This window comes from Arvicola amphibius, chromosome 11 (genome assembly GCF_903992535.2).
Source record: "Arvicola amphibius chromosome 11, mArvAmp1.2, whole genome shotgun sequence".
Lineage (NCBI taxonomy): Eukaryota > Metazoa > Chordata > Mammalia > Rodentia > Cricetidae > Arvicola > Arvicola amphibius.
Genome location: NC_052057.2, coordinates 3,224,058 through 3,236,510, shown reverse-complemented (window position 1 = coordinate 3,236,510; position 12,453 = coordinate 3,224,058). Strand labels below are relative to the sequence as shown.

Below are 12,453 nucleotides of genomic sequence, written 5' to 3'. Positions count from 1 at the left end.
TGCTGTGGGCGTCTTTTGAGACAGTATCACGGTGGGGGGGGGAGGGGCATGGCAGAGCAGACTGTTCATTTCAGTGACCAGGAAGGAGAGAGTAGAGTGGGAAGGCAGTTGAAGGTCGATCCCCAACCATCTAACAGCCTTCCGTAGGCCTGCTTCCTGAGGGGTCGCCATTTCCCAGTATTGATGTAAGAGGGCCACTTGTTTGTTTCCTGCTCAGCCCTGAAATAACCACACAGAAGCTGTATTATTTAAATCACTGCTTGGCCTATTACCTCTAGCTTCTTATTGTCTAACTCTTACATCTTAATTTAACCCATCTCCATTAATCTGTGTATCGCCAAGTGGCAGTGGCTTACCGGCAAGTTTCCGTCCAGTGTCCTCTCTCTCTGGCGGCAGCTCCATGGCTTCTCCTGACTTTGTCTTCTTTCTCCCAGCATTCAGTTTAGTTTTCCCCGCCTACCTAAGTTCTGCCCTATCAACGGGCCAAGGCAGTTTCTTTATTAACCAATGATATTCGCAGCCTACAGAGGGGACTCCTACACCACAGTAGTACTATCCTGGGTTTTCACCACTCTTTCCCCCTACGGGGACATCCGCATCTTAAGTATAGGCACAGCTCATATTGCCCTGGTCTGAAATAAAATGTCAGGATAGATTGTAATGAAGATCAAATCACTTCTAACCTCAGGAGCTGGGCCCTCTTGCTTAAGACTCAGTTTGAAAAGCTAAAGGATGATAAAGGAGTGAGAAGTCTCCACCTCCCTAGCTCCATATCTTTAACTCTTAATAAGGTCCTTTTTATTTTTTTAAAAAATTTTGAATTAATCTGATAGTTTTCATTGCAATAACAGCTACCTGTTTAAAAGAACTCCATACTCTAGCAATGCGCTTAAGAAATCTTAAGCCTCAGGGAAACTAGTTGGAAACACTTCTGCAGCGAATGCAAGCAGGTGGCATCCGTGAAAGGCCAGGGAGATGAGATGTGGACAGGCTTGTCCTTGAGGAATTCATTTGCTATGGGAGGGTGTATCGTGTCAGCCAAGAGACAGACCAAAAGCAGAGGATGTAAGAGGAAAGGGAAAATAAGAAACTGTTGGGTGTGATCAGAGGAAGTCACTGGGTGGGGAGGGTCCCTAGGTTCTCTGCTAGGCAAGGGTTCGGTGCATGAAGCATCCACCGACATTTTCAGCAGATGGGGCTTTCCTTGGAGCATGGGTTCAATGCAGATCGCCAGGTCATATCAGACACAGGGAAGAGAGTTTTTTTTTTTATTTATTGTTTTCTGTTCTAGTATTTCAGTAGGCTCAAAATATTGCAGAATATAAACCAGTATTAGAATGATCTTAATGTTATTAAACATCATTTTATAGCTTCCAGAATGATTTTGTTGTCTCCAAATGCACCTAAAATTTCAACCTTTGTATTCAAATGAAAAATAGTAGTGAAGTTTTAATTTCTCATAGGTCCCTCAGGCATCCTACCAGTAAGAGACATTTGACATGCTGAGTGAATTAATTTTTGATGTTGTTTTAAATTATCATTACACTAGACTACAGGGGGGAGAGAGAAGGAGGAACAAAGGAAAGAGAGGGGTAGGGGGAGAGAGAAAGAGAGAGAGAGAGAGAGAGAGAGAGAGAGAGAGAGAGAGAGAGAGAGAGAGAGAGAGAGAGAGACAGTGCAGCCAGAGCCTTGTGCTTCTTATGTTTCCCAGATCACCCTTCGGTTTCTCCACGCTCCTCTGCTGTCCTGTCACTCCGTTTATGCAATGCTCTTCCTCTTCCTCTCTTACTTTCTTTGAAACAGAGCATTTTTCCCCCATACCAACTCTTTGCACGACACAGAGGCAGCTTCTAAAGTGGTGTCGTACCCGGAAGCCCCAGGCATTTTCAAAAGTTAGGAATAAACGACTTGGTTACTCACAATGATTAAATCCGCTAAACGGTGAAACAGGCTTCCAGAAGGCAGCCTTCTTGGTGCTTCTGTTTGCCTTCTAACACTGTGGCTCTCCTGACGAGGATGAGTCAACTCCGTTGTCCTCAGTGTGGGCTTTTCAGAACTGCATGCATTTCTACGAATTGCCCTGGGGTGGAAAATTGGCATTATGAATTATTTTGAGACCCTAGCGAAATGTTAAGTGAGTAGTCAGACTTTGGAAAACTTGAAACAATATTGAAACATGATGACCCATGGGGGCAAGCTGACTAGTGAAATATATTTAATATTGTAAAATAAGTAACCTACTTAGATCTTGATATTTTGGAGGAGAAAACCGTCCTCCAGCGCTTTGGCAGGAGATCCGGTGAGCCGATGTTCTCCATCAGCTGGGCAGTGTGGAAATGTGACACACGTTATTGAAGCAGGGCTGGTGAGCCAGTCACGGCTCCACCGCTCACGATGAGCGAGTTCCAGCTCCATGAAGTGGAAGCAGTAATGACTTCCTCACGAGGATGCTGCAAGGCTTAGATTAAGCTGTAGGAGGGTACCAGTCATCACTTCAGTTGTTACTGCGGCGATTTTCCTTCTGTCTTTAATCTCGACATGACGTTTATAAAGCTAGCAGGGTTTGAGTTCTAACTAGAGCAAGGAGCTATTACATAATGGCTGTATAATCACCGTGAACTGTTTGCAGTTCTGAAAGCCCTGGCATCTGGTTCATTTCTGTACAAACTAGATAGGAATTGTACTTCCTAGGGAAATATATTATGCCGTAAGTGTAAGAGTAGGTAACGCCATGCCCCTGGGGACTTTGGAATGCCTGTGGCAATGGAGGGGAGAAACAAATCTATTCTGTTTTTCCATTACTTGGGACCAGTCCTGCATTTGGGATGAATTCCATAGGAATGAGGACACTCTAGGTAGTCATTTTCAATATAGATATTTTTAACCTTATCTATGACTTAAGATAACTCTGAAGGAGAGAGAAGAGAAGTCTTGGGCCAGGTTTTGTTCTCTCACAAGGTATATGAAGCCTCAAGGCCATTTTCATCTCTCTGAGTGCATCCCAGGCCCCATCTGGGTCTCAGGCACAGAAGCTCCAGGTCTTACTTACCTTATTTTTATTTTATTCATTTTAAAAGATCATTTTTATTTATTCTTTGAAAATTTCATACATGTATACAGTGTATGCTGATCTTACACACCCCTCACTTCTCTGTCTATTCCACCCAGGACCCTGCCAGCTTCAGGTCCTCTTTTTAAATTTTAATTTCTTTTATTATCATTATTACTTTTAACCCACTGCGTGCAATTAATGCTGCCCATATATACCTGGGTATGAGGTTATCCACTGGGGCACCCCCTCCAGAGATAAGTGACTCCCTGCCTTCAGCAGCCGTTAACTGCCAGTAGCTTCTTAGTTAGGGGTGGAGCCTCAGTAGCCCCTCCCTCATCCATGCTGGAATTATTTCTTATTTTTATTTTATGAGGATGGGTATTTTGCCTGTGTGTATATATTGCACCACATATGTGCAGGGTGTGCCCGTGGAGTCTAGAAAAGGGTGACAGATCCCTGGAACTGGGGTAACAAGCATGAACAGTAAGGGCTCTCAACCACAGAGCCACCTTCCTCAGCCCCCTGTGGTGGGATTTTGAACTAGCCTGATCACGCAAAGGTAGCCTCAGCTGGGTGGTGGTGGTGCGTGCTTTTAATCCCTGCATTTGGGAGGCAGAGCCAGGTGGATCTTTCTGAGATCAAGGCCAGCCTGGTGTAAAAGAGTTCCAGCACAGTTAAGTCTGTTACACAGAGAAACCCTGTCTCAAAACAAACAAACAAACAAACAAAAACAAAAACCCAAAACCAACCAACCAAACAAAGCCTCCAAAACAAAAACAAGTAAACAAAAAAAAAAAAAAAAAGCAAAGATAGCCTCATTGAGTGAGACTTCTCAGACTGTGAAAGAGATGCGCACATCCATCATGGTGCCGGGTTCTATGTACAAAGAATAGTTGCTGTGTGGATTGCAATAGCCACGTTGACATGACTAGGTTTCTTCTTTCTAGGAATAAAGACACAGGCAGCCAAATTGTAACCAAGGAGTTGCTTGTCAGTCCTCACCAATTAAGACCAGGGTGTAAGATGAGTGCCGCGTGCCATCCGTCCTTCCTGGCTCTGCCAAGCTGGATTTTAGTGAGGCTATGTTGGTTCCTGTGCTTTCACTGTGCACCAGTTTCCTTTCCTTTGGGTTTAAAAAGCTCCTTCCCTCGCTCCTTGACCCCCCAGAGTTTCTGCCCTGCAGACAGTAGGTTGTTGTTGTTGATTCTTAAGAGCTGGTCTTGCCTAACTCTGTTCTGAAGCATCACACTTTTAAAAAGATAAGAAACAGGGCTATAGTTGAGCAATATTAATATGTCCTCACAATAGTTTTCTTTTGTGGATGTTGTCTCTGCTTTTCCTACAAGCAGAATCCACATAGTGTGGAAAGCATCAGGGTTGATACGGCGGAAATACGAAGAAATCATATTCTGTCTTTTACAGACAGAGTAAGTGGTCCCAACGATAAGTAAAGGGTTCACAAGGAAGTCTGCTGTGTGGAAACAAGGGAGACACCCTCTGGTTCTGGAGCACGAAGGAGTGGCAGAGAGGCCACCTCAGAAAACCTTGCGCTGGGGTTGCCACTCTCCTTGAGGCTAGAATCCAGGAAGATCAACCTTTTAAAGGAAAAGCTAAAAGCACAGGTCCCTTTGGAACGCTGGCAAAGCCACTGCCTGGTCCAGTGGGACCTTTGCAAAACTAGGCCAAAGGGCAATGATAAAATGTTTAGGCAATGAGGAGGGTTAATCCCAAGTCAAAGTACATGAAACAGACAACAACGTCAAAACCTACCTGAAAATGGAGGAGTTTATTTGGGTTCATGATTATAGAGGTTTCAGTCCATGGTCATTTGGCCCCATTACTTTGGGCCCCACGGTGAGGCAGAATATCAGGGTTGGGACTGTGTGGTAGAGCAAAGCTGATCACTCATGGTGATTGAGAGGGAATGAGGAGAGAGAGAGAGGAGGGAGGAGGGGGAGGAGCTGGAGGAGCAGAAGGAACAGGGAAGGGGAGGGGAGGAAGGAGGGGAGGCCACAGACAAAATGTAGCTGTCCAAAGAACAACGATCTCTTTCATCCAATAAGGTCCCACCTCCTACAATTTCTACTAACCCCACCCCACCCCACCCCACCCCAAGCAATAGTCAAAACTAATTCATGGTCTAATCCTTCCAAACTCCTCATCCCCCAAACCTGCTGCATCGGAGACTGACCTTTTACCACATGAAAGGGCTTGGACACTTCAAATCCAGACTTTAACAACAGTGGTGCCCATGAGAAATACTAGATCAGTTGCTACGAGATAAACTGCCGTTTAGTAGTGAACAACTGTGTAGCTGTGTCGCTGTTGAAAGATGGGGTTGTCACTCTACCCCAGACACACTGACCCACTGTGGGGACCCCCTGCCCGTCCTGCTGTTGACCACGCCCATCACCGTGTTCGGTCACCGTCTGCATCACGCTGACCCACTGTGGGGACCCCCCGCCCGTCCTGCTGTTGACCACGCCCATCACCGTGTTCGGTCACCGTCTGCATCACGCTGACCCACTGTGGGGACCCCCCGCCCGTCCTGCTGTTGACCACGCCCATCACCGTGTTCGGTCACCGTCTGCATCACACTCTATTCTGAGCACCCCATACCCAATTTCCTGAAGATGTTTCGATATCTACTTCCTCTGTCCTTTAAGAAGACAGTTTGGTGTGTTTTGAAATGCCCAAAGATTCCCTATTACCATTAGTTTTAAGAGTAAGACATGACATGAAAGCATAGCAAGAACTAGCCGGGAGATGCTTCCAATTGTAGCTCCAAGCAAGAACAGTCACATTGAAATAATAAAAAAAAATATTTTATTTCACCACAGATAAGCCCCTTTCCCCAATTTATCATGGCTCAGCATGCATGCCAGCAAACATCCAGATAGAACAATCAAGATTACAAGCTCCTGGGAAAAAGACAAACAAACTTCCAGGCTTTTCTAATTGGGGAATTATAAGCACAAACCTAAAGAAGACATCATCAGAAAAGGTTCGTGAAGTTCCCAGAATCTTCAGCCGTGTGAATTGGCCATGCTCTCCTCCTGTATGAAACCACTTAGTGAAGACCTGGAACGGTGGCTGCTTTTCAGACACACATCCCCCCCCCACACAACATAAGGCACACAAAAAATACGGCACAAACAAAAGAATAAAATAAAGAGTTCATGTAATTATTCTAAAGAAATTCAATCAATGTGTCCCCAAGAAAACATAGACAACTAAATAAAATCAGTAAGGTATGCATTGAAGCGCAATTAATAAAAACTCAGGGTCAGAAATTGGGTTTCCACTTGAAGATCTGAAAAGCAAAACAGCCAACCACTGGCTCTTACCTCAACCTCAGTCTGAAGTGGCGATCCCGCCTCCCGGAATCTCAGAAAAACACTGTGTATTGAGATCTGTTTCCTCTCATTTTATAATCCTCTCCAGGGCTGGGATTAAAGGCTTGCATTGCTGTGATTAAAAGTATGCACTGCCAAGTTTCTGTGGCATCTAGCGTGGCTACTGGGATTAAAGGTGCATGTCATTGTGACTACTGGGTTTATGGCTAAAGGCATGTGTTACTATAACCTGCTCTGTAAGGCTGACCGGTGGGATTGTTTTACTCTCAGATCTTCAGGGAGTCTTTATTTAGTAAAATACAATTGAAATGCCACTACAATGCATAAAGAAAATTAGATTATCTATAAAGAGTTATTAATAAAACATAATTAAACAGAAACTTTAGTGCTTAAGAATACTACAACTGAATTGAAAAATTCACCAGGGAAATTTAACAACCAAGCTGAAACTTGGTGGACTTGAAGGTGAGCTATTTGGCAGTCAGTAGGAACAAAATGATAAAGGGATTTAGAAACCTACAAAAGAATTTTTGGGTTACCATCAAGTGAAACAATATATTTATTAAATACTTGCAAGAAGAGAGAAAGAAGACAAAATGCAGAGGACCCCTTCAAAGAAATAATGGTCACGAACTCTACAAATCTAAAGATGGAACTAGAAAGATGAACGTGAGAAGCTCACAGAACAGATCTAGGGTGAACCCAGAAGGCTTCATGGAAAAGCCATTAAAATCAGACCGTAAACACTAAAACAAGGAACTCCAGAGTCCCAGGAGACAAGGGATATGTCCTCACAAAGGCTCTCAGAACAATGAGGCCTCTCCTCAGAGGCAACAGAAATCAGAAGGAACCAAAGAACACACTCAAGATGTTGAAAGCAAACAATTGAAATTGCCAATAAAAAATACTGAAGCTGACAAAACTGTTCTTTAGAAAAGAACCATTTGGAATGCCAGTTTCAAGTCAGTCATCAATAGTATTTTTAAGAATAATGTATATGCTTAGGAATAATGAACAGTACTCAAAAACGTTCATGCATAGATTTGTATGTAATTTTTCATAGTTGCTTAGTTATTGTCATAATTATTGATCTTTGCACTCATGTAGCAATTATGAGAATTGTAAGAATTACTTATTTGTAGCCCGGCAGTGGTAGCACACGCCTTTAATCCCAGCACTCGGGAGGCAGAGGCAGGCGGATCTCTGTGAGTTCAAGACCAGCCTGGTCTACAAGAGCTAGTTTCAGGACAGGCTCCAAAGCTACAGAGAAACCCTGTCTCAAAAAACAAAACAACAACAACAACAAAAGAATTATATGTTTGTGTTTCCAAATTGAAAGTTCATAGCTGCAGTGGTGCTGTGGGTAGGATTGGGCTTTTTAATGTAAGTTATGTAAAGAAGAGGAAAATAGGACTATTAAATATATTACACTTTTTGTTTAATTACCCCTCATAAATGTCTGAAAATGCAAAAGATAGGTTATTATATATATTTTATTCTCTTTATTCCCTCATTGGAACTGAAGGTTCTTTGGTAATTTTCATAGCTTGCCATTTCTACCTTGATGTGCTATGCACGGTGATTTAAGTTTTCCCTGTGTGCCCAGAGAGAAAGGCACATTAAAAATATGGGCGTCTGCAGGATCTGGGAAGGGCCCTTTACTCAGTTCCTCTCTGTTAGTGATGTTTCAGATTTAAACTTTGCCAGAGAAAGAAAATACATAAGCATTTGTGGCTCTCTGCTGACTTTAGCATCTAGTTTGAAGAGTTTTTGTTGAATGAAATTTCTCTGGGTTTCAATTCCTTTTGACATTATAAACATTTGATTTGCAACAAAATGGGATTTTTTTCTACATAAGAGGGGCGGTAGTGATATTTTCCAGTTCTGTACTCAACATTGTTCTTTTACGCACAAGAAATGTCCTCATTTTCTTTTATAACTAGACATGGAAAAAAAAAACCATCCTCACCCAAGGAGAAATAAAGGCCATCAGAAAGGACTGGACATCTTTCCTACATAGTAATTTGTCTCTGACTGACAGCCTCAGGAACATGTGGCAACACAGTTGCAATAAAATTTCCTCTATTGAAAAATAAGTTGTGTAAGGAAGGACAGAATTGTGATTGACACTGTAGATGAAGGATGCTGCAGTGTGTGTGTGTGTACGCGCACGCACATTCATGAGCATGCCCATCAGTTTATAGAAAACATAGGCATTGTGCAGGAGCCATGTGTCTCTTGACATGTAGAACAATAAGCACCGGTTTATGATGCAATTGGAGCATTCTTAACACTTGTAGCAACCTGATGTTACCACCATTATTCTATTTGTTTCTTTGTTGCTGGATGACTTTGCAAGTGGTTTGGAAAGGACAGTGGTTTGGAAATCTAGATGAATGAGTTTTAAACTTTGTCAGGGTTTCTATTAAGTGTAACGTTTCTAATGAAGAGTGATTCAGTCTGTCCTGATGGTAGAGGTCTGTGAATCCCAGCCACCAGGGTGTCTGAGGCCAAAGGGTCAGAAGGTCTACAGAGCTGCAGACTTCAGAGTCAACCTGGTAACTTAGTGATAGATACCCTGTTGGGAATCACCAAGGTCAGGGAGCTGGGGGTGTAGTTCAATGTTCCCAGAATGCTTTGCCTTGTTTGTGTGAAACCCAGTTTTGTTTCCCAGACCATCCCTCCCCATAGCATATACACAAAAGGAGAGCCGTATATTCTAACTGGATTTTCCTAGCTTTGTGGATCTGTGCCTCTTATCAAAGTGAGTTCTTAATGAAGTTTTGATCTTTCAAATTATCTCACGGTCTTTGGTGTTTATAGAAATAAACACAACTTGACTGTTAAGTATTAAGGGGGTTCTAGGTGGAAATTCTGTTAATTCCCAGACCTTTTTTTGTTCTCTATTCTTTTCAGAAAAATTACATTTATTTATTTTATTTTAAGGACTTGGAGGAGGACCATACATGTAAGAATGTGGGGGGGGGGGCAGTCTTATCTGAGTTGGTCTCCACTCAGTTTTTGTTCTGTTCGCCACACAGCAGCTGACTGTCATTGTGGAAGCATATCATAATCCTTTATTTCTTAGCACCCACAACCCCACATAAGTGCAACCAAATCCTCTCCTTCTATGTTCTGATGCTTTCTTTTGACATCTCTTCTTCAACGGACTGATTCAACAAACCAAGCCCTTTGCCAGCCTTTGCTGCCCTCCCAGAATCCTTCCTGCCAGTACCTTACATGGCTGCTTATCCTTCACACACCACACTTTTAAAAGGGGGTTCTGCTTCTCCATCACCCTCCCAAAAACCAACATGCCTGCTTTATATCAGTGACCAGGTTCTCTCTTTCCAGGCAAGTCTGGACAATCTGAAACATACTTTGATCATATATTGTTTCATGGATCATTGTCTGTCTTCTACCAATTCATAGCTACTGTATAGATGGAGGTCTCCTCTCTACCTTGTCCCTGCATCCAGAACTCATCATGGGATGGTCACTTTCTGTCTTCTTCCAGTTCAGAACTCCTGCAACAATGGAGCTTTCCTCTGTCTTTCCTCTATCCAGTACTCAACACGGGACAAGGCTCACGAAGACAGCGACTGTCACAGGAATTGGCTAGTGAGACAAGAGGAGGCAGATAATACCCACTGTTGGCTCTCAAACTTCTGTGAAGTCTTCTAATGCTCTTTCTTTAAACCCTAACTTTACAGGTACTTCTGTTGTGACTGTAAAGGCTTCTGCTCCTGCATCAATTCCAGACCCCATTAAATATTCAATTTTTAGCGGGAATGAAGATGGAGTGTTTTCCTTGGGCTCCACCTCAGGTAATCCCTCTCTACTGTACGATGACTCTACTTCCTGTTTAATCTACTGGTACTACTGATAGTTCTTTGGAAAAATGTGGAAGATTCAAGGCAGAAGAGGGGACAGAACGAACACAAGAGCAGAAGAATGGGAAGGAGGGTGCTGAAACGCTGCCGCCTCCTAGACATGGTGTGGTTGTTGCACTTGTGAGCTCTCGACTGCTGCAGCATCCCCACAAGACCTGTACAAGATTGGGCCTGTCAGTAATCCACCATGGACAGAGGAGGGGTTCCTGCATCATGCCTTAGCCCTGCACAGGGAGCTGGAGGCCGTGGGAGGGCGAGTTATTCTGTAGGGGTGGAGCCACTGGTAAGTTGTCTCTGCTCCAGTCAGTAACCCCTACATATGCCCATGGAATTAAAATCCAATTAAAAAGTCAGTGATTCACAAAATTGATAACAGTAGGATGGAGACTTTTTAGGCATAGGGGGTGCAGCAAGGTCGAGGGGGTAGGAGAGAATAATTGAGGATGAATACGATCTGAGCTTATGTATACACACACACACACACACACACACACACACATATGAAACTGTGAAAGGATAAATTAAAAGCCTAAAAGTTTGAAATTGTTAGAGATAAATAATTTTAAGGGAAATGAGAATTGCTTTATGGCAGCCCATGAAAAATTTTGAAAAACCCAAAAACTGTGTATTTGTTTATGTGTATAAACTCAGTGAAAATTATGTTCCTATTATTTCCAAATTAGACCTTGTCTTTCCTTCCTTTTGAGTTTTTGGAGATGCATTGGTTTTTATTTACGCACATGCTTGTAACATTGAAGATAAAATTAGGGAGATCATTGATACGTAATTTGATTTAAAAATAAATACACTCTCTGGCCTTGGGGAATTTTCACTGGAAGGGTCTCTAATTCACCACTCATCTCAACAGGGAAGCTCAAGGACTCATGAGAAGTTTCTCTATGCTGTTAAAGAAACTACATACAAACAGGGTGTGTGTTAAACTCGGCTTCAGTAAGACTATTATTACACCGTAAGTGAGCACCAACCAATCACACAAGCACAGAGAGTGACAGCTATCGATTGCCTCACTGGTAAACCTCAACAGGAATATTTCTGATAATTCCTGCATTTCTGTACAACTCAGCTGCTTTATGTAATCTATGTAATGCACTGCGGGAAAAGCAGGTGTTGTCTGAGCAAGTGTCATCTCATCCAGGGCGGTGCTGTGACTTTCGGTCACCGATCCTCAGTCAGCATATTCTTGTAAGATGTGCTGGGGGTTTTCATCTCTTCATCCACGGTAGGGTCAAGGACAGGGCAGCAAATATCACCACAACTTAATCCTCGGGGTTCTATTGTGTGAGCACCTGGGATAAAAAAAAAATAAAATAAAATAAAATGTATATAGAAAAAAGGGAAGAATAGTAAGGCTTGCATATTTCCATTACTAAACAAAAATAAACTCTGTTGTTGGATCAGTGAGATTACCCAGGGAAATATATTTTGTGACTAAGCAATTAGCTATGTTGAAATTTACCTTAAATATTTTTGAAATACATGTAAGATGTGTTTATAAAAGGCGTGTAATTTTATACTAGACAATCGAAATTTAAAAGCCCATTCATTTGTCACCTACTTCTATGTCAGGGACCAAGCTGAACAAAAATACCACTTGCCAGGGTCGGGGCGTGGGGTTAGGACTGTAGGTAAAGAGTGTGAAGACGCGTGTGAAAACAGTAACAGAGGAAACCCTGTCTCGAAAAACCAAAAAAAAAAAAAAAAAAAAACAGTAACAGAAAGCATAGCATGGTGCCCAGAGGAAGTTCCAGTGAGCACTGAAATTACCTATGGTTAATTTCCAAGTGCTTAAGATACCCTGACCCCAAGAGGTAGGAATAAGATAGAAAACTGCATTAACATGAGACAAGAAAATAAATAGACCCGTTGAAGGTCACAGGCTACACCCATAGTTAAACATTCTGTTGCGAGGACAAAACAAGTCGTACCCACACTCTAGACCAAAGCATTCTGTAGGCAAACCACTTCCTGGGTGGAATCCAGTGTTATCTCCTCTAGGGAACTGGAACCTTAGTTGGATCCTTGAACTTTCCTTTGAGGTGGGAACAGATCCACATCTCTGTTCCTGAAATACAGGGTCTAGCTATTAGCCACACCTGCTGACCGTGACTAAGAGAGCAGAACTCTTCTCTGA

General features: G+C 42.7%; 1 protein-coding gene across 1 annotated transcript in view; it reads left to right on the top strand.

Annotated features, from left to right (window-relative positions):
* The window catches only part of Dchs2 (dachsous cadherin-related 2), a 184,037-nt gene that overhangs the window by 152,310 nt on the left and 19,274 nt on the right, over nucleotides 1-12,453 (top strand). Inside the window, 1 exon segment of the mRNA XM_038347950.1 lies at nucleotides 10,122-10,235. Coding sequence (XP_038203878.1) covers nucleotides 10,122-10,235 — 114 coding nt within the window.